At 37.5% G+C, this 21,026-nt stretch overlaps 1 protein-coding gene across 2 annotated transcripts; it reads left to right on the top strand.

The window, feature by feature from the left end:
- The first annotated feature begins 1,100 nt into the window (after positions 1-1,100).
- On the top strand, positions 1,101-20,014 carry LOC139982793 (aldehyde dehydrogenase, dimeric NADP-preferring-like). 2 transcript variants are annotated; one of them, XM_071995891.1, is made up of 13 exons: positions 1,101-1,242; positions 3,738-3,918; positions 4,304-4,447; positions 5,560-5,655; positions 9,555-9,693; positions 10,891-10,976; positions 11,126-11,289; positions 12,092-12,322; positions 14,114-14,246; positions 14,996-15,066; positions 16,406-16,521; positions 17,364-17,499; positions 18,642-20,014. In XM_071995891.1, the coding sequence occupies exons 2-13, from the start codon at positions 3,883-3,885 to the stop codon at positions 18,793-18,795; spliced, it is 1,506 nt and encodes a 501-aa protein (XP_071851992.1). In that variant the 5' UTR covers positions 1,101-1,242; positions 3,738-3,882; the 3' UTR covers positions 18,796-20,014. The 2 variants fall into 2 exon arrangements, with proteins under 2 accessions (XP_071851992.1, XP_071851991.1); XM_071995890.1 differs by lacking the exon at positions 1,101-1,242 and adding an exon at positions 1,382-1,430.
- The last annotated feature ends 1,012 nt before the right edge of the window (positions 20,015-21,026 follow it).

The raw sequence follows: 21,026 nt of genomic DNA, 5'->3' as shown, positions 1-21,026 counted from the left end.
TTATTTATAGGAAGTGCGTATCACGTATGATTGCTAGCTTAGCTTCATAACATGCTGTTCGTGCAACAACTTAGGAAGAATCATAGAAAGGATGAGAACGCACGTTGTCGTCGTCGTTCTGCATACGGTTCTTGACATTACATGCATCGAGTGAGGTTAGGTAGCCAATATGTATTTTATTACGCAGTGGCCAACTGTAGGTTTGAAATAGGCTATAGGCTAAATTTAGCTAATTGCATCTGCCAAACTAAGTAAGTAGTTGAATCAGTAGGCCTGAATGTTATTACGATTATAATCGAGTTAACGGAGCTGACGAGTATTCAAGATCAAAAGAGCACTGACAAAATACCATGCTAAAAAACAACATTTTTTAAACATTATTTTCGACACTCAAAGGGGAGAGCAGTCGCTCCCCTGCTCCCCCTGGCTACGTCCCTGGTATATCCTGAACTTACTTGAAGCTAGCGAACAGGGTCGACCCACCCAATAGCAAAATTAATACATAAATTATCCGAATTAAAGCTGGCGAACGTTGTATTTTTTTTTTAGAGTATTCAAAATCATACAAAGCTGTGTATGGTGGAGTATAAGGATCGCGAGATAAAATTTCTCAATTTGACGAGGAAAACGTGGTAAATATGACTGATTAAGGTCGATTTTGATAGAAAATTTTATGTCACCCACAAATTACAAGAACATCTGAAAATAGGAGTGCGACAGTCAGAAAAATTAGAGTGCGACAGTCGGAAATTCCGACAGTCGGAAATTCCGACTGTCGCACTCAAATTTTCTAACTATCGTCATTTTTACCAAGATTGGGGGGGGGTGAGACACCCCACACCCCCCTCTAGCGACGTCCCTGGATGTCATAGTTGCACACTAACAAGTTGGCCTTTCATGGCACCATCAATTTTCCGTACCATGACCGTGCAGAATTTTTGCTATCAGAGCCTGAAGTTTTCGCCAATTGTAAACAAACCTCTTCACTCAGTACCGTAGTAAACAGTGTTCGTACGCTGGTCCTGGGAGGCCTAAAGGGGGTATAAAATTGCCTCAATTGACCCAAGTGTTGCACCACATGTATTTCCATACATGCTCTTCAACATGCAAGCAACAAAAAACTAGATCATAATTGATAATAGGTCAAAAAAGTTGTTCTCCTGTTGCTTTTTTGGCACTTTTCCTGAGCTAGGAGAACAATCGGGCGGATGGATATAGACTCTAATAGGAGTATGCCACCAGGTAAACAAAACATTTTATGCATAGTAATAGTCACGAGCAGGGCTGCTCTATACAGCAGGCTACTTTTAGTAATGTTTAGTCAGCCACAACAACTTAGTTTATAACTGCTACGAAACATACAAATACATATTACGATCATTGCCTGGGGATTGTCAATGTAAGCTTTGTTGAGCAGTTCAATCGTCAACGTAGGCCTATGTACACCTGGCTTTGTTATTGTTTATATAGGATATAGATTTATATAGGTTTATTAGGTAGGTTCGTAGAAAAGTATAAACATTGATTTAATCCGTTGATAAAAATCACCTAGTGTCACCATAGTTATTATACTACATTCTATTATCGTATAATAACTATGGTGTGACCAAAGCAAGGTCAATGATACTGAATCATTATACTTAGGCTAGGTGTAGGCTAAGCGTAGCCTATTTGCTACGTACGTTCAATATCTAGTCATCAACTTACTTGGAACTAGGAATAGGCTAATGTTAATGTCTTAAGTTTATTATACTAGGATTAGGAACAAGTTTGGAAGCATAAATTCTTCCCAAATTTTGCAAAACAGTAAGTATAATAGTACATACCAACCTAAGCCACTGCCAGTAGGTCAATGAAGAAAAGTGAATACAGTTTAGGCCTAGGCCTAATAGTTTCTTGCAAAGAAATGTACTGAAATGAGTTATTATGAACATGTCTGAAAGTAGTAGACCTCTAGGCTCTAGGCCTAATAATAATAGTACTTGTCTAGGCCTAAAGTAGTAAATATGTTATAACATTAACCCTACAGTATAGGGATGAGGAATATTTCATTTTTACGCCTCCATCATGGTTGTCCTTAAGATTCATGTTTCTTCAGAATATAACACAGTGTCCACCAACTGTAAGGCCATACTAAGCTACACTTTAAGTTCACAGCCCACACCTACAGTGTGTTGTGATATTGTACTGTTTGTAGACCTATGTCTACACCATAGTCAGTATGTGTAATGCCGTAGAACAAACAAAAACAGAATATTCGTTTTCCTTGTTTGTTGAGCTGACCACTGGAATTTTCACAATGAGGACACTATTTGATTAACCATCCAGTTTATGTAGGCTAGGTTCTCTTAAAGAATAGTGGGTACATTTTAATGCATGATGAATTTTACGATGTTTTCCAGCCTTTTGTAAAAGCTGAAAATGAGCGCTTATACACTGTAAGTTATTGGGCAACAAAGTTTTTTTTGTTAAGTATGAAAAATACATATTCTTTTATCTTGAGAGCTGTGATATGGAGGGGGGATCGAGGGAGGAGGGAAGGGGACCAGAATGTATTGTCTTTGTCCTGTCCCCATCAACTTCCATCAAGTGAATTTCAAGGTGCCGTCCTCACATGATTCTGTGTAGCAGATATTGGGGGGTGGGAGGTGGGGGGGACGGTGAATTGTCAAACAGTTTCAAGTGTAGGGTATAAGCCTAATATTGATCAATTCAATGTTTTGTAACCAAGCACTATACTATAGTAACTCAACCAAACAGGTTCTTCTGACTTTAATAAAACGTTGCGGCTATTCGCACGAACGTAATCGTGCGAATAACATTGACTATTAGCACACATGTAACTTGACCAATCAGCGCTCGTGGTTGATGTAACCAATGAACTGTCCTGATATGTGCTGGCTGGGAGGGATGAACAGGACATCGATGGACAATAACACAGCAGTGCATGACAATGGAACAGGAATTTGATAACTATGGTGATTCTCAGGGTTATGTTCAAAGGAAATCTGCGGATACTTTTTCTATTTTTGTAATAAAGGATTCCAAAACCGTTGAAGCAGCAAACAAGCGACTAGATGAATTAAATTTATCATATTCCTTATGCATTTTAAGAAAGTTTGCAACAAATCTTTTCTGAAATATTCCAACAAAATCTTTAATTATTTCTCTGAATTTTCCCAGAATTGATCACATCTCTGATTTCTCTCATATTTTACAGATTTGGCTATTGATTTTGAAAAAGATAACCATTTTTTGAGAATCAGCAAATTTTCATCGACCAAAATCTTGAGGGGGGGGGGCGAGGGGGGGGAAATCGACCGTGCACACCCAACACTGTGGTTGGGGCCATGGTTTACCTTCCCCGCCTACTCAGTGCTTTTCTAATCACTACATGCTAACATGCCTACTTATACCACATACACGTTCGTGCGAATAACTACCTTACTGGCACGCCTTCGTGTGTAAAGTCACTGTCTATAAGCACGAGTATGTTCGTGCGAATATCGATGCTTATTGGTACGTCAACGTAACAATAACGGTTGGTATTGGCACGTGCACGTGCCAATAGACACAACCTTAATAAAAAGTTCCAACAGAGTATCCTTGGATGACATTTTTACCAAAAGTTATAATCCTACAAGAAATAAGTATTGGTGAAATATGTTCTAGGTTAACTGAAAGTCATCACTGAGGATTGAAAAATGCTATATAATATATATATTGATTTCTGACAGGTGTTTGGAGAAGATATTAGACGTTTAGCTCCATCGAGTCTGAAGACCGGTCATAGACTGCATTGAAGAGTAATACTGGGCTGGTAACACTGTAGAGTACAGACCTACTGACTGATAGAATCTAGACAAGGCTCTAGTATCAACCATGGCGTCAGCTTCATCAGAAGAGCAAATAAAGAAGGTAAGCTCGACTCGACTGAAAAGAAAAACTGTTTCTGTTGTACAGATTAAGGGATCTTGACAGCCGATCTGTATATAAGTTTATATGAACACATATATATAGTAAAATATTACTCGAGCAGTAATAAGGTCCCTACTGATTTTGGTGGATGTCAAAGGTCAGTTGAGGTCAAATAATCATCACCACTTGACCAGCTTACAGTTCAGAATGTTATTTGCTGAAAATGTGTGAGAAATCAGTGAGTTGTTAGCTGTCTGTTTTCGCTGGTTTTTTTGAGATCCGATCTAAGTTGCCTCGGTTGTAGTCTATAATGGCAAAGGAAAAATCTACATATTTTGAGTTCATAACCAAAGTATATATCTTTCCATTCGTTTGCAAATGTCAGATCGTGGAGCAGTTGCGTGCTAGCTTCAACGCAGGGAAGACCAGGTCAAAAGCCTCCAGGGTGAAGAATTTAAAGGCGGTACTGAGACTGATTAAAGATCATCAAGAGGATATCTATGATGCAGTGTACAAGGACCTACGTAAGGTGTGTAGTTTTAACTTACTATGTATTTTATATGACTTACTATATATTTTTACTTACTATGTACTTTTAAAACTTACTACTATGTATTTTTTAAATCTTGATGCAGTGTTCAAGGACCTACGTAAGGTATGTAATGCCTGAGCATCAAAATGCCTCGAGCATTTTATCATCATGAAAAAAAGCTGTTTATATTATCTATATATATTATAATTATATTTTATTATTATTATTTTTTATTATGATTATATTTATATTATTATAGCTGTTTTTATTATGATAATTAAGTTTATTCTTGATCTAGGCAATGAGACGTGATGAAGTTATGATCTACTGTCCACAATATTTGTCATACCAAGTTGTGTAATGGGACCTAGATAGATATGTATACATGAAAGAATAATTTTCAATTTGTTTAGTACAAGTACATTTAGTTTAGGTCAAGAGATCAAGAGTGGAGATAAAAGTTTTTCATTTTACTTACATGTATATTATTTTCTTACTATTTGTTGGTTTCTTACTATTTGTTGGTTACTATGTTTTTTTTTACTTACTATACATGTATTTTTTTACTTACTATGTACTTTTCACTTACTAATTATTTTACTTACTATGTATTTTTACTTACTATACGTGTATTTTTTACTTACTCTGTATTTTTACTTACTAAACGTGTATTTTTTACTTACTATGTATTTTTTACTTACTATGTATTTTAAAAACTTACTATCTAATTTTAAACTTACTATGTATTTTTTATTACTTACGATGTATTTATAAGATTTTGGGGTAAAGTTTAGACTCCAGAAGCGTTCTTTTCACAAATTAATGAAGGTTATTTGTTATTGCTTGTGTCATTGTAAAGCGGTATCCCTATCTGTTCTGGCAAGAATCTCTACACGACCTAGTTTTCTTGCCTTACCAAACATCATGACATCGCCACTATAACACAAATACTTTGCCTAGTATGTCTAGCTATGTTAGCGTGACGTGGCACAATGCATGGCAAACATAGCGTTGAAAATCGTCTGGTTGAATGCTTTCTTGATTAATTGATTTATGGAATGCTATTTAAACTGACCTATTTTCACTTTTCATTTTCTCCTATCCTCTAGTCTCCCCAAGAAACACAGAATGGTGAAATTGATGAGGTGGTTAATGAAGCAGTTCATTTTCTTTCAGAAATAGATAAAGTTGTTGACCCTCAAAATGTAAGTATATGGAGCAAAACTTCTGTAATTTTCTTGCTTTTCATTCATTTATTGTTTAGGTTTTTTGATATTGCTACTACATATATTGTGTTATCGATACTTCACTGAAATGATACTACGTTGATACTGTACTGGTACTACAGTGATACTACACTGACACTACAGTGGTACTACACTGGTACTACAGTGGTAACTACACTGGTACTACAGTGATGCTACATTGACACTACAGTGACACTACACTGACACTTCAGTGGTTCTACACTAGTACTACAGTGATATTACACTGACACTACATTGATACTACATTGACACTACATTGATATTACCCTGACACTACAGTGACACTAAACTGACACTACACTGGTAATACACTGACACTACAGTGATACAACAATGATACTTCATTGATATATCACTGATGTTATATTGACAATATACTGATATGTCACTTACACTTCACAGTTATTATACTGGTTTTCTTATTGGTTTGCTCTTTCGTTGCATGTTCCTTGTCTGGTCAGCGGTCATTTGCTTCTTTTGCTGTGTGTTTGTCTTGTATTCTTTTTGTATTTTATGACTTTTATATTTGTAAAGCGCCCTGAGACTTCTGTTACAGGCGCTTAATAAGAACTGTTTAATTATTATTATTATTATTGGTTCCTTGCTTTAGCAAAAGGAACCTATGCAGTCAGGTTGGCGTATGTGTGTGTGTATGTGTGTATGTGTGTGTGTATGTGTGTGTGTGTGTGTCTGTGACACTTGCTTGGGTACGCTCTATCTCAATAAGGGAATGTTGGATTGAGGCCAAACTTGGACTTTAGATCCGCCATATGGAGAAGGTGTGCCCTATTGTTTCTGGTGCCCACAAAGGTCACTAAAGGTCAGTTATGGTCCAAAAACCGAAAATATTAAAACTGCAATAACTCCCAGTGCCAATGTGCGACAAGATTGATATTTTAGGACAAGTTGTGAACTGGTTAGGGGAGCATTTTCAAACTTAACGGTCATGTGATCCGAGATAACCAAAGGTCAATTAATGATAAAAAACTAGTATTTTTGCGATAACTTGAGAACGAAATGTCCGTTAGGGTTGGGAGTTGCTTCAATGTTATCCAATTGTTGACCCGCATCTGGATGACCCTTGACCTCAATTTGACCTCTGGTGACCTTAACATGTTTTTGGGGATTTTTACAGTTTTGATGCTATTTTCAGATGTCAAAGGTACCTTCTGCTCATAAATGTCATCAGGTTGACCCCGTGTGACCTTTATGTGCAAAGTTATATGGGGTCAAAGTTAATTTTCAGACATTTAATGCAATAACTCCCAGTTCCAAGGTGTGACAAGGTTGATATTTTTGGAGTAGTTGCAAATGGTATAGAGGAATATTTTCAAACTTAACGGTCATGTGATACAAGGTCACCAAAGGTCAATTTATGATAAAAAAAACTAGTATTTTTGCGATAACTTGAGAACAAATTGTCCGTTAGGGTTGGGAGTTGCTTCAATGTAATCCAATTGTCGACCCGCATCTGGGTGATCCTTGACCTCAATTTGACCTCTGGTGACCTTTTCGTGTTTTGTGGTATTTTACAGTTTCGATGCTATTTTCAGATGTTAAAGGTACCTTCTGATCATAAATGTCAATGGGTGGACCCCCGTGTGACCTTCATGTGCGAAGTTATATGAGGTCAAAGTTAATTTTCAGACATTTAATGCAATAACTCCCAGTTCCAAGGTGTGACAAGGTTGATATTTTTGGAGTAGTTGCAAATGGTATAGGGGAATATTTTCCAACGTTACGGTCATGTGATACAAGGTCACCAAAGGTCAATTAATGATTAAAAAAGTAGTATTTTTGCGATTACTTGAGAACAAATTGTCCGTTAGGGTTGGGAGTTGCTTCAATGTAATCCATTTGTCGACCCGCATCTGGGTGACCCCTGACCTCAATTTTACCTCTGGTGACCTTTTCGTGTTTTGTGGAATTTTACAGTTTCGATGCTATTTTCAGATGTTAAAGGTACCTTCTGATCATAAATGTCAATGGGTTGACCCCCGTGTGACCTTCGTGTGCGAAGTTATATGAGGTCAAGTTAATTTTCAGACATTTAAAGCAATAACTCCCAGTGCCAAGGTGTGACAAGGTTGATTTTTTTGGACAAGTTGCAAATGGTAAGGGGAATATTTACAAACCTAATGGTCATGTGATCCAACGTCACCAAAGGTCAGCTAATGTTAAAAAAGTAGTATTTTGGGGGGAGAAAATGGGCAAAGAAAAAATGTTTGAATTTTTACAGTCATGCTATATTTAGGTCTCACCGATCAAAAATGTCCATTGGTTGACCTCCGGGTGACCTTTGTGTGTGAAGTTATGTATACAAGTTCAAAGTTAATTTTTTGACATTTAATGCAATTAAATCTCAATGCCAAGATGTGACATGGTTGATATTTTGGGACAAGTTGTGAATGGGGTGGTGGAACATTTTGAAACTTAAAGGTCATGTCATCTGAGGTCACCAATGTTATCATATCTGTTGACACGCTTGTAGATCTCTTATATTTCTTACATTTTCGACGCCATATTTAGATCTCAAAAGTGCCTTTTGATAAAAAATCTGATCACATTTTGTGATCACAAAAGTGTTGACTATAGTGTTGGTTACTTTATGGGAACATGTAGGACCACAATTACTTTGACTATTTGAGCCCAATCTTGCTTGATAATATTATGTGTATTGTCATATACCCCAAGCAAGGAACCACAGTGCCCTTGGGCTCTTGTTAAACTAGTACTACACTGACACTACACTGATCCTACACTGACACTACCCTACACTGGTACTACACTACACTGATCCTACACTGCCACTACACTAAACTGACACTACACTGATACTACACTGACACTACACTGACACTACACTCCACTGACACTACACTGACACAACACTACACTGACACAACACTCCACTGACACTACACTGACACTACACTCCACTGGTACTACAGTGACACTACACTGACACTACACTGACACTACACTCCACTGGTACTACAGTGATACTACACTGCCACTACACTACACTGGTACTTCAGTGATATCACACTGATGTTATATTACACTGATGTTATATTGAAATAATACTACATCATTACTACACTAAAAACACTCCACAAAACAGCAAACTCATTTAGCAGTTATCTCTGTTATGTTTCCTAACATACACAGGGCAGTATGTACAAATATATAATACCTCCTTGTGTGTTTGTATGCCTCAAATTGACCTGACCATAGCCACCACCAACAGCAGGCATGCATATACATAGGGGCATGCATGTATGCATGCCAACGTGCATATATGCATGTTGGCATGCATATGCATGTATATGCATGTTGGAATCTATAATCACTCCCCTAGAGGACCATGGATGGATCTGGCCATCACCCAGCCAACTTAGTTCTGATTTTCTTATCCTCTCTTTGTCCCTCCACTGTTTATCTCCTACCTCTCCTCTTCCCCTGTTGGTTTCTTTCTTCTCTCCATCCCTTGTCTACTAATCCCCTTACATCTATCTCTTTGTGTTCACCGTGCTCAATAACCTGTCTGTATTCTGTGCATGTTTTTGTCCCTTCTGTTACTGTTACTTGTCATTTAGCCTTTGAAGAAGATCCTGCTAGGATCTAAACGTCAGGCCAACTTACTTTTACACATTCTCTTACACAGGCTCTCTAGTGGATAAGCAGTTTGCTAACAGTTTTATTTACTTATTATTATTTTTTTTTTATTTTTTTATTTCTTGAAACATGTTAGAGCCATTGGGTTGAGAAACAAAATTTGATCTTTAGTTAGTAGTAATTTCTTAAACTTTTCTAAAACTTGATTTTTTTTTCAGGTACACGATGGCTCGTTAATTCTCTTTGGCAGAGAGGCGTATATTCACCGAGATCCTTACGGGTTGTGTTTGATCATTGGTGCTTGGAATTACCCCATAATGCTTACCCTTATGGTGTTAGTGGGAGCTATTGCTACAGGTAGGTGTAACAAAGGAATTATCCCATACAGCTTACCCTTATGGTGTTAGTGGGGCTATTGCTACAGGTTGGTGTAACAAAGGAATTACCCCATACAGCTTGTAAACCCTTATGGTGTTAGTGGGAGCTATTGCTACAGGTAGGTGTATCAAATGAATTACCCTATACCGCTTACCCTTATGGTGTTAGTGGGCGCTATTGCTACAGGTAGGTGTATTAAATGAATTACCCTATACAGCTTACCCTTATGGTGTTAGTGGGTGCTATTGCTACAGTTTGGTGTAAGGTTGGTGTAAGCTGTACCCCATACAGCTTACCCTTATGGTGTTAGTGGGATCTATTGCTACAGGTAGGTGTAAGGTTGGTGTAAGCTGTACCCCATACAGCTTACCCTTATGGTGCTAGTGGGAGCTATTGCTACAGGTTGGTGTAAGAAAGGAATTACCCCATACAGCTTACCCTTATGGTGTTAGTGGGAGTTATTGCTACAGGTAGGTGTAACAAAGCAAACCAAACATTATATATGTACAAAATGATTTAGTAGCAAGACAACTCACTTATCCCTCACTGGACTTAGAATCCCAATTCAGTGATATTTTCTCGTGTGCATCAAGCAATATGGAGAGTAAATGATGAAGTCAGGGTAATTGTTTGATAACATTTCCATCGTTTATTCACAGTGGAAAATAAAATTTCTACAAAAAAAGTTGCATTCTGATGGCATACTAACTACCGAGGAAATTGACTGCTAAGCAAAACTTACAAATCATGTATGAAGCTTTGCAGATAAATCAACAAAGTGGTTATCATAGCCAAGCTATAGCTTCTGAATAACATATATGCCATGTTGATAACACAGACCACCTACTGTGAGGAACTTCTTGGAATAACTGTGGAAGTTTTAAGCTAGTCAAAACAGATTGAATAAAAAAGTGGCTTGAGAGAAGACATTGAGATGGAGGGTGTTCAACTATATAAGTGTTTGTAATATTTCTCTCATCAATATTAGTCTCACATCGTATGCCAACGAAATATTCCTTTAGTAACTCCACTCATTAATCTTCACTCATTGCAAATGGGTTTGTGCATTGGGCACCAGGTGGCTTTGACAAACCCCGAATCTTGTTTTGAGAGATTCTGTATACTGCCTTCTCTTTAGCGACAATAAACATCTATTTTATTGGTTTCTTCTTACAGGTAATGCAGCAATCATTAAGCCCTCCGAGCTTGCGTTAGCCACCGCTGAGTTGCTGGAAAGAATCCTCCCAAAATATCTTGATGAGGTAATATGATTTTAAAGTCCATCAAGCAATCTTAAAAGTAAAAAATTCTGGTGAAATAAACCCATGTGCTCTCATGAGTTGTATAATGTTTTCCCTTCATCCATGACCTTAAAATGTTTTTGGTTTTTCTTCTCTCTCATTCTATCTAGGATTGTTATCGCATCGTTAACGGCGGTGCCGAGGTGGCCCAAACACTCCTCAAACAGAGGTTTGATCACATCCTATACACCGGCAGCCAACACGTTGCCAAGATTGTCCTGCGTGCAGCCGCAGAACACCTGACTCCAGTCACGTTAGAACTCGGAGGAAAAAGGTAAGTGTTTGGAAATGAGTTAAAAATCAAGGGGGGGGGGGGGGTGTGAAATGAAAATATTCCAATTGAATTTAAATATTTGACAGATTTCTTAGTTGGAATGAAGCAAAGTAAATTCATGCATCATTTGACAGGAATAAACAATAAACTAGTTCCGTAGGTCACTAACAGGGTTCTCTTGAAAATTTCATTTCTAAATCTCATTACACAAAATAAATTGAATGGCCTTTTCAGATCATGCTTAAATTTTTCAAAAAGCAACTTTGAAGTCGGTGAACGTTCCTTTACTAAATACCATGTTTCCTGTGTACACTCCTATACATACATCTATGCCCTTGTGTAGCAATTTGCCCATTTGGCATAGCAATCCCTCATTTTGCATAGCAATTTGCCCATTTTGCATAGCAATTTGCCCATTTTGCACAGCAATTTGCCCATTTTGCATAGCATTTTGCCCATTTTGCATAGCAATCCAACTTTCTGATACTATACCATATAATTTAGTCCCTGTTATGTAATTCATGTACTCTTCAGCCCCGTTTGCATAGCAATTTTGCGCATTTTGCATAGCAATCTGCCAATTTTCCATTGCAATTTCCCCCATTTTGCATAGCAATTTGCCCATTTTGCATAGCAATTTGCCCATTTTGCATAGCAATTTCCCCCATTTTGGATAGCAGTTTGCCCATTTTGCATAGCAATTTGCCCATTTCGCATAGCAATTTCGCTCATTTTGCATACCAACTTTCTGATACTATACCGTATAATTTAGCCCCTGTTATGTAATTCATGTATTCTTCAGCCCCGTTTACGTGGACAACACGGTCAACGTGGGGGTGAGTGCCAAGAGAGTAGCTTGGGCAAAACTGATGAACTGCGGTCAGACGTGCATCGCACCGGATTACGTTCTGTGCCACGCCGACGTGAAGGAAAAGTTCATCGAAGAAGTGAAGAAATATATGACTCAATTCTATGGGGAAAATCCGAAAGAACACGAAGACTACGGGAGAATAATTAACGAAAGACATTTTGAGTGAGTTAGATAAAGGATCTATCTGTGAAACATTGTACAGCAGGGGTGGGCAACCTACGAACCGCGGGCCACATGCGGCGCGGCCAGTGATTTTTATGCGGCCCGTGAGATGTCTCAAGAAAAAAATCAATCTATTTTACATCATCACAAAAAAAAAGCTAGCTGCTTAGAATTTATCGGCACTAATGATGCTGTCAGGTAGGCCTATTATCCCCATCAATTATCAACTGTACTGTATTGATATTATGTTTTTGTGAATACAGATTAAGTACACACACCTATTGCTTGAAAGTCCTCGGAATCAAAGGTTTGAAATCGTTGGCAAGGTGTGGTCCAGTCAATTTTTCACTCCTTATATCTGGCCCATTCATTCAAATAGGTTGCCCATCCCTGTTCTACAGACACTGAGAAAAATATGTGATTGATTGATTGATTGATACGTTGAAGCAAATAGCAGCAGTGTTTGTGTAATCGCTGCCTTCCTCCCCAGACAGTTAGACAAGGATGTTTATGTGAAGACATTAGATATAAAAGCTGAAAGCTCAAACTGAGACTGTGAATGAATGAAACAAACCAAAGGGAACATTCAACAGACACTGAGAACAATAGGCGATTGATTGATTAATTGATTAATTGCTACTTTGAAGCAAAGAGCAGTGGTGTACGTGTAATAGCTGCCTTCCTCTCCAGCAGGGCATGTAATGTCCTTCAAAATCATGTTACAAAATGACAAAAGCTGTTGTGTGCCTTGTTATAAAGTTAGCTGTAGGTGCACTCATAAAGAAGCCAAGCAGGGCTCAAAGCTCATCCAAAATGCATGGGGTATTTTTACCAGAGAGATATTTGTCGCCAGAAAGCAGCTAATAATCGCTTTTGGGAAGCATTCAGTTCTAGATGTGTAGCTTATGAACATTTACAAGGATCCTTATCATTTTCTGACATTTCCTTACATTAAATATTCCCACTTTGAGGGAAAATACATTGCGTGCCCTTTCAGGGTTTTGAAAATTGCCTGTGGTGCCCTTTTGAATGCTGATAAAGCTGGGGTGAAAGCCCCTCCCATTCCAATGAAAATCGTAGATAATTTCTAACGTGCCCTAAAGAAAGGTTTGCTCTGCCCCCCCCCAAGTTGCCTCTCTCTGTCCTTTGTTTGTGCCCTGTTTATAGTTATCACATATTTTAGAAATGTAATGAGAATTATCTTGCTCACAAGTATGGCTAACATTCACACAAGAGGTGTATGGACAAACTGTGTGTTCATGAAAAGTATAGTCAACATTCATACAGAGAAATGATGATTATATGGCCAATAACAGAAGTTGTTAATTTCATTCAGTTACAAGCTGGTAATGATTGTCCCCATTGGGAACGTGGTTTGGTGAGGAGAGAGAATTTCAGAGTGTTGTTGCTGAATATAAATCTAGCTACTTTCAGGCCATCAGTATTACCTTCAAATATGCTAGATAGTCTGATAATGGTCACCCAGCTGAATTTCAACCAGTATGCTACTATCTCTCTAACAGTACTGATACTTTTTGTTTAGTTGTTGATCAACAACAGGCATTTTAATAATTCTTAAACACCCTGATGAAATTTTTGAATCATCATTATTAAAAACTTCTAGCAATTTTTTAGTATGCTATTTAAACTTTTGCAGCAAATTCTGATAGACATGATTTAAATATGATAACGTGTGTACTTCAAAAAATGAAAATGGAACTACGTCTCAAAAGGAATATAACGTGACCAATTTATGATCGATAGTTAATGCCATCTCTCTTCCGCTCACAGCCGACTTAATAAACTGATGGAGAGTCAGAAAAAGAACATCGTCCACGGAGGAAAATCTGATCGGACGGAAAAGTTCATCGAGCCGACCGTCTTTGATGACATCACATTTAGTGATCAAATCATGAAGGAGGAGGTACTTTATGCGAGATATTTGAAAATTTTGATAAGTAACGAACTGGGATTTTCATACAACCATTAATGACATGTCAAGGAAGCAAAGAGATGATATGATAACGCTAGTCATGCATGAACCATGTTCCAACGATTGTACGAACCCCTGCAAAGTTACATATTTATTAATATCTATACACAATATCTAGATGTAAAATTACAAAACAGATAATTCATGATTATGTTAACTTGCACTTGTTTGGAAATCTTAGGATAATCGTATCTTTTTATAGTAAATGCATATATATGTCTACATCCATGGAAGTAAATACAATCAAAATGAGAGATTTAAAAATATATATATATATGTAATGCAGGATTCTGTAAATATGGAATTCATTTATTTGGTCTTACTTCAAGTCCTCTGCTCCCAATATAAGGTTTCCTCATTTAGAACCCCCCCCCAAAAAAATAATTCTAAGAACCTGAAATTTTAGGCATCTTAGGACCTATTTCAAACTGTCTTAAGTCATTGATTACTCTTACCACATGACACTGGGGAAATGAAATTGGATCAGTAGCGAAACTATAAAGCACTGAATTAATCAATTTTCCGATCCAGATTTTGCATAGCTAATTCTGTTGGAATAGTTTTGATTAATTTGACAAAAAGGCATTAAGAAGTTGCTTGTTTTACATGGTTTGAATAATACCATTTGCAAAAAAGAAAGATCTGATGTGATTCAAAAGTAAACTGTCTTTTCGTTTCAGATCTTTGGTCCTCTACTGCCGATCGTTTCTGTCCAAGGCGCAGACGAAGCCATTAAATTGATCAACTCAGGGTGAGGGTTCAGAGGTCACAAGGGTGACATTTGCTTTGAGAATTCAGCATTGAATCCCTCAAGATATATTAGATATATAGAATATGACATATGTAGGCTTGACTATGTAATAAGAACATTGAAATATACAACGCATAAGCAGGCTCAAACAAGGTATATGTTGAGATGGTCCCCTTAAATGTGATACTATTGATTTAAATTATATCTTGGAAATAACAGTTTTTCTCTTAATTTGAAAAGGTTTGTTTCTAATTGACTTGTCAGTATGATAAACTCTTGTTAGATTTTGGATGTCTAAACCTGAAAATCTGAGCAAGAAATATTTGGCCAGCTCTTGGGATGTTGCGATCCATGTACTGCCATAGCTTAGCTTTGTGGATCGTGTGGGGGGGGGGGAGGGGGGAAGGGAGGGAGGGGGATACCAGTCAGAAGCCCTGGTACCTTTCATACCGTGTACCTCAGGATCAAACCCAACTTTATTTGATACATCCCAGAATACAGCTTTTAAGGGAGACCTCTGAGGTTGATGTTTCAAATCCCTTTCAAGTGAAATATTGCTCTGCTCTTACAAACAATTGGGAAAATGTTGTCAGTTAGGTACCTTCATGTGACAGTTCAAGTCACTTATATTGTCAGTATGAATTATCAGATATAGGTTAGGAACTGTTCATACTGTCAGTACAAGTGCTTTGAAGCACGATATGGGAGGACAGTGTAGAGTGGTATTGGCATTAGAATCAGATCAAGGTTAGGAACTGTTTATACTGCTAGTATGAATGCTGCAAAGCATGATATGGGAGGACAGTATAGAGTGGTATTAGCATTAGAAGGTTAGGAACTGTTCATACTGTCAGTACGAGTGCTTTGAAGCATGGTATGAGAGGACAGTATAGAGTGGTATTAGCACTAGAATCAGCTAAAGGTTAGGAACTGTTTATACTGCTAGTATGAGTGCTTTGAAACATGATATGAGAGGATAGTAAAGTGTTGTGTAAGCATTGGAAAATTGTCCCAACTTCCTGGATTATTTAAAATTTGTTTATAATTTACCAGTTAGGTTTTCCATTCTTCAACTACACAATTTGTCTAAACCAATAACATTTATTTGACCATTTTATTATTAGGAGCCTTTATAAACCCTTCACCACCCATGGGTTGTAATTCTATAACTTCTTAGCATTATGTACCCCAATATGAACAGTGTTCCTTCTCTCCCCCCCCCCCACCCCCCTTTCATCAAAAATGGTTGTCGTACTCATAAAGGTTAACATACAAAAGTAGGAAATACGTGAATTTTCGTTTCAAAAGTTTTTTTTATTCCCCCCTCCCCTCTCTACAGGGAGAAACCATTGGCGTTGTACGTTTTCACCGGTGATAAGAGACTGCATGAGAGATTTATGAAGGAGACATCGAGTGGAAGTTTGATGTTCAATGAACTACTAATACAAGCAACAGGTAGGCCATTGTAAGAGATGTTATCACAATATACAATATACATGGTCTCTTAATATCTTTGTAGAATCTCCAAAATTCAAAAACTGGTAATTTAACAAACTGAAGCAGATTTATGTGGAGTTGTGTGTAGTTTGCATTGTTAGATTATTAAAACAATAACCATTCATTTGATTTTTTTCTTGAAATCACCAGGTATTATTTTGCTGGATATCTCAAGGTTTCTACCCTAGGCAGTAGGGGGGGGTTGGGGGGGGGGTGGGGAATGGAGTACAGATCTACTACTGCAGAGTAAAGTTGCGACTTGGATTAGATTGAAAAATCTCAACTCTGACTGGAGGTTGGAATATTAATATTGTGACATCATAAATATATTAACTATAATAGTGTAACTTTTAACAATGATGTACGTATTTATACTTTAAACAGTTAATGTGAAGCCATAAACAGAATTACATCTTGGTGACTGATAATGTACATAGTTAAATTAAATATTTTGATTGAAATTAAAAAGAAATGCCATCCCATAGGTAAAACATTTCCTTAATTGGCCAATGTTGCCAATCCTTTGGTTCAAAATTTTCAGTAGAAGAAAGAATCAGTAGCCTACTGAAAAGTGGAGACCTTTGAAGAAAAAAAAAAAATCTTAAGTAGCAAAAGACCTCTCAAATCCTGTATGGTATTTAAAAACACTTTTCCTTTGATTTAAACTAACCCTAGTGCTAAAACCTGAATTTGCCAAAGTGACCTTGTTAAATTCTGAACCATCCACTGTGTAAATTTTAACATGAACTTCATTGTGCCTTGCATCCTACAACAAGATCACACTTAACTTTATTACACAGTGCCTGCATTACCCTTCGGAGGCGTCGGTCATAGTGGAATGGGTAGTTACCATGGCAACTTCACGTTGGAGGCACTCTCACATAAGAAGGCCTGCATCATTGATCCACGACCGGTACCGTCTGAGTTGGTAATGGGGTAGGTATCTACTTGAATTTTAATAAAGCGATCTTCTGGTGGTCGACCTTGGTTGCTTAACAAAATTTGCTCAGAAATTTTTCTTAAAAATCTTTGCTAATTTTAGAATTTTTTTTCTTGATAATAAATTACACCAGTCACTCATCAGAATGATGCACCATGTCACTATGGGTAATTATGAACCTACAATAGTCACACTTTAAGACCTCAGTATGAATGAATGTGGAAGCTGTACCATTGCACACAGACCTACTCATTGCATAAAGCTATGGAGGGTATACGCTACACATAGACGTACTTCATTGGCACAGCTCCAAGCTATGTAGACCTGGCTTTGATATGGAGCATGAGGAAACTCTGGGTCACTTGTAGGCTGTGCATATCCCTGGCACATTCATGTTAGTGTTAATTGGTCAGTTAAAGGCATTGAAGACTCGCCCCAAACTGTGTGAGGCCATCTGAAAAAGATAACTTTCTGTTGCTTGCAAGTGACGTTTTGTTTGTGTCTCTACAAAATGCAGACAGTAATGAAACGTGATACCTTGTTATCTTTAGCTGGACCTGAGATGTCCATCGCTGTATCGTTTTTACACTGTGCTGTGGGTATTGACCGCAGCTGTATGTACTGACTGTACACTAGTGTCTAATTACAGACGGCAGCAAGCTGTGCATGTATTTTCTGGGATCGATGGTGGTGTTTAACACTTCTGTTACACCTCATTTGAAACTAGGTCAAATTACCGGCATTAGACATTTCTTTTTGTGCGAGTCTTCACACCCTTTAAGTGTGTAAGCAGCAGCTCCTTGGTCAGTGATGAACTTTGACCCCTGTGACCATACTACTTGAGATAATCAGCATGCTCAAGTTAGGTCGTTCGGTAGATTTGCTTGGAGGAACTTCAGGTCAGGATCTATGTATTAAAGGTCAATACTACTGGACATTCAAGGTCAAATTAATGACATTTAGAGAGAGCTATATATAACCAGCAGAGATGTTTGTGATGCGACCCTTGACCTCAACCTACTTGCTCTATATGTACAGTGTTTTTGGAAGAACAAGACTCTTCATTTAAAAGAAACAATTTCTATAATTTTCATCGACTGGAATGATCATTTTTGACTTTTCTGTTTCCGTCTCACAGAATTCGCTACCCTCCATTCTCCAAGACCAAGAAGAACATCACATCGATGTTAACGAAGGTCTATTCGAAATCTGAGAGAAGGTTCTTCTATGGAATCAAATTGATTATTGTTGTTGCTCTGATGGCAGTGGCATTGAAGTTGGTGCTCGCATAAGCGATACTTTAAGCAGCGGAAACAGGGACAGACCCAGAAAGGGTGGTGGGGGGGGGATGGTTGGCCCAGGGGTCATTGCAGGGTATATCTGGGAACATCCTTCTCCAGGGTTGTGCTGATAACTACTTTTTGAAGTTTTGTGCTAGGTTGAAGATAGGAGGAGTCTGTACACTCCAGCATCCCTCTTGGATCCTGACCAAAATTAATTCCTTTCACTAATGGGTTTGAAAATTTGTTCAGAGTTTCTACATATGTTGTATGATATATATTATATTGATATATTACATGAAATATTGTTGAAAAGCACAAACAAATTTTACACTATTTTTGAGTACTTCATAATAGACCATTTTGAAGTATCTTTTTTTCATGGTACTCATAACTTTTGTGACAACTATTGTTTTCACAAGTTTCCATGGTGACATAAACTGAGAGAGGCTGAGTTTTTCATTGGATGTCAGTGTTATCCAGAGATGGTTGTTATTGCATCACTTTATAGTCTTCTTCATTCAAGCAGTAAAAGTGAATTCTGGTCAAACTTTCATTTTACCTTCTTATATGTTTATCAACCTTACAGTTATTTTCCTCTCCAAGAAATTCGACTATCCCATGTGACTCACCTCTGGGAGTTATTAAATAGCGCATTGAAGACTTGTAATACAAGTACAACAGTCTGAGTAGTACAGTGAGAACATGTAGAGTTATCCTTGGTGTGAGTACAAGACTCAAGTGAGAATCCAAATACTTAAGTTTCCACTTGGGTGTACACTAGAGTCCAGAAGGACTTGAGTAAAAATCCATAAGACTGGGTAAAAGTACAGAAAACTAACCCAGCATACAAGCGTGGACTCATTACTGGCGAGAACTATACATTAAGATGAAACTTCTTTTCAGATTTTGCTTCGGGATTTGAAAGAGAGATCATGTTTTAGCCTAGAGCAAAAGAGAGACATATCAAAGCGTGGGCCTAAAAACGATTTTCTGAAATATTCTCTCTGTGTATGTTAACGCTTAGTTTCTAATGAGCTGATAATGTTCATTTTGAGTTGTAATGTAGTTTGGATTTATCCACACAGTAAATTTAAATTGATTTAAGGTTTGTAGATTTAATTTGTTAGATTTAAGGTTGTAGAGTTAAGGTTATTTCATGTGATGGGTAGCATGATTTTGTTATGTGTATACACGGACCATTATTGAACAGGATATTTCTGTTGTAATATCGGAGACTTTAAATTACATTGTTTATTTGAGATACATCTTATTTTGTACTAAGTTATATCACAACGTGTTTATGTTATTTCTTTTCAATTCAGTCAAGGTCATTACTATGGTGCGTGTTTGAATGGGGGTAAGAGTGGGGTATGGGTAGGGCATGGGGGAAGGAAGTGGGTTAAGTGCTTGCCCTACAGTAGACTAAACCCTACTTTACAATTGAGGTACATAACAATTGAGGTCTCTGTTCAAACCAGCTTTGGATCCTTCCCCCACCCTGGACCCCCACTGCAGAGCCTCCCCTTGCCCCTCACAAATAGCTGTAGACAGCCTTGCTTAACGATTCATTTACACAAGCATCCATTTACCATTTGCATAATGCTTGCATGATATACATACAAATATATTATATATATTATACCTATTCTATAGACTGGATTTCAAATGCTCTTTTAATCAGGTTAAGCCTTTTTACTTGAAACTTTCTGAAGGTTGCAAAGTTTATGGTTATGGGTCTAATATATATAAATCTAATGACTTATTTTACATGGTTTGAGACTAGTCAGTAGTTAATGGTCATCAGGGGTGACCATTTAGAAACACTTTCTGGTCATAACATGACTATACATACTGGACAAATAAAGTCATGAATGCCTGAGTTAGGGGAACCGCTCAGATATGGGCATTCCTTGTGATTTGAGTGTCAAAGACTAAAGAAAATAGATTAAACAGCTGATTTTGTACTTCTTACACCTAGTTATCATGTCTGGGTCTTTTGTAGCACATTTTGGAACAATTTTGTTGAGTTTGTTTGTCTGGTTTAAGGATAGCAGACATTGCGTAGCATGCTTCAGTTTACATTGCATGCATATTTTATCGGTATGATAGGAGGATGTCCCTGTTCTATACTTATTCCATACAACTTGTAGTGAAAGCAGAGATTTATATTTGAAAAAGGCATGAAAAATATACAATTTGCAATAAAAACAATTGAAATTTAAATGTGCATTTATTTCCCC

Source organism: Apostichopus japonicus, chromosome 16 (genome assembly GCF_037975245.1).
Source record: "Apostichopus japonicus isolate 1M-3 chromosome 16, ASM3797524v1, whole genome shotgun sequence".
Classification (NCBI taxonomy): domain Eukaryota; kingdom Metazoa; phylum Echinodermata; class Holothuroidea; order Aspidochirotida; family Stichopodidae; genus Apostichopus; species Apostichopus japonicus.
The sequence above is the reverse complement of the archived record's forward strand: the minus strand, read 5'-3'. Positions and strand labels throughout refer to the sequence as shown.

What these genes read in the sequence shown, in the direction of transcription:
- LOC139982793 (XM_071995891.1), top strand. Translation starts at nt 3,883, where the DNA reads ATGGCGTCAGCTTCATCAGAAGAGCAAATAAAGAAG. An exon ending in AGTGGGAGCTATTGCTACAG is followed by an intron (nt 9,694 to 10,890) that starts GTAGGTGTAACA and finishes TTCTTCTTACAG; the next exon opens with GTAATGCAGCAATCATTAAG. An exon ending in CCGTCTGAGTTGGTAATGGG is followed by an intron (nt 17,500 to 18,641) that starts GTAGGTATCTAC and finishes TCCGTCTCACAG; the next exon opens with AATTCGCTACCCTCCATTCT.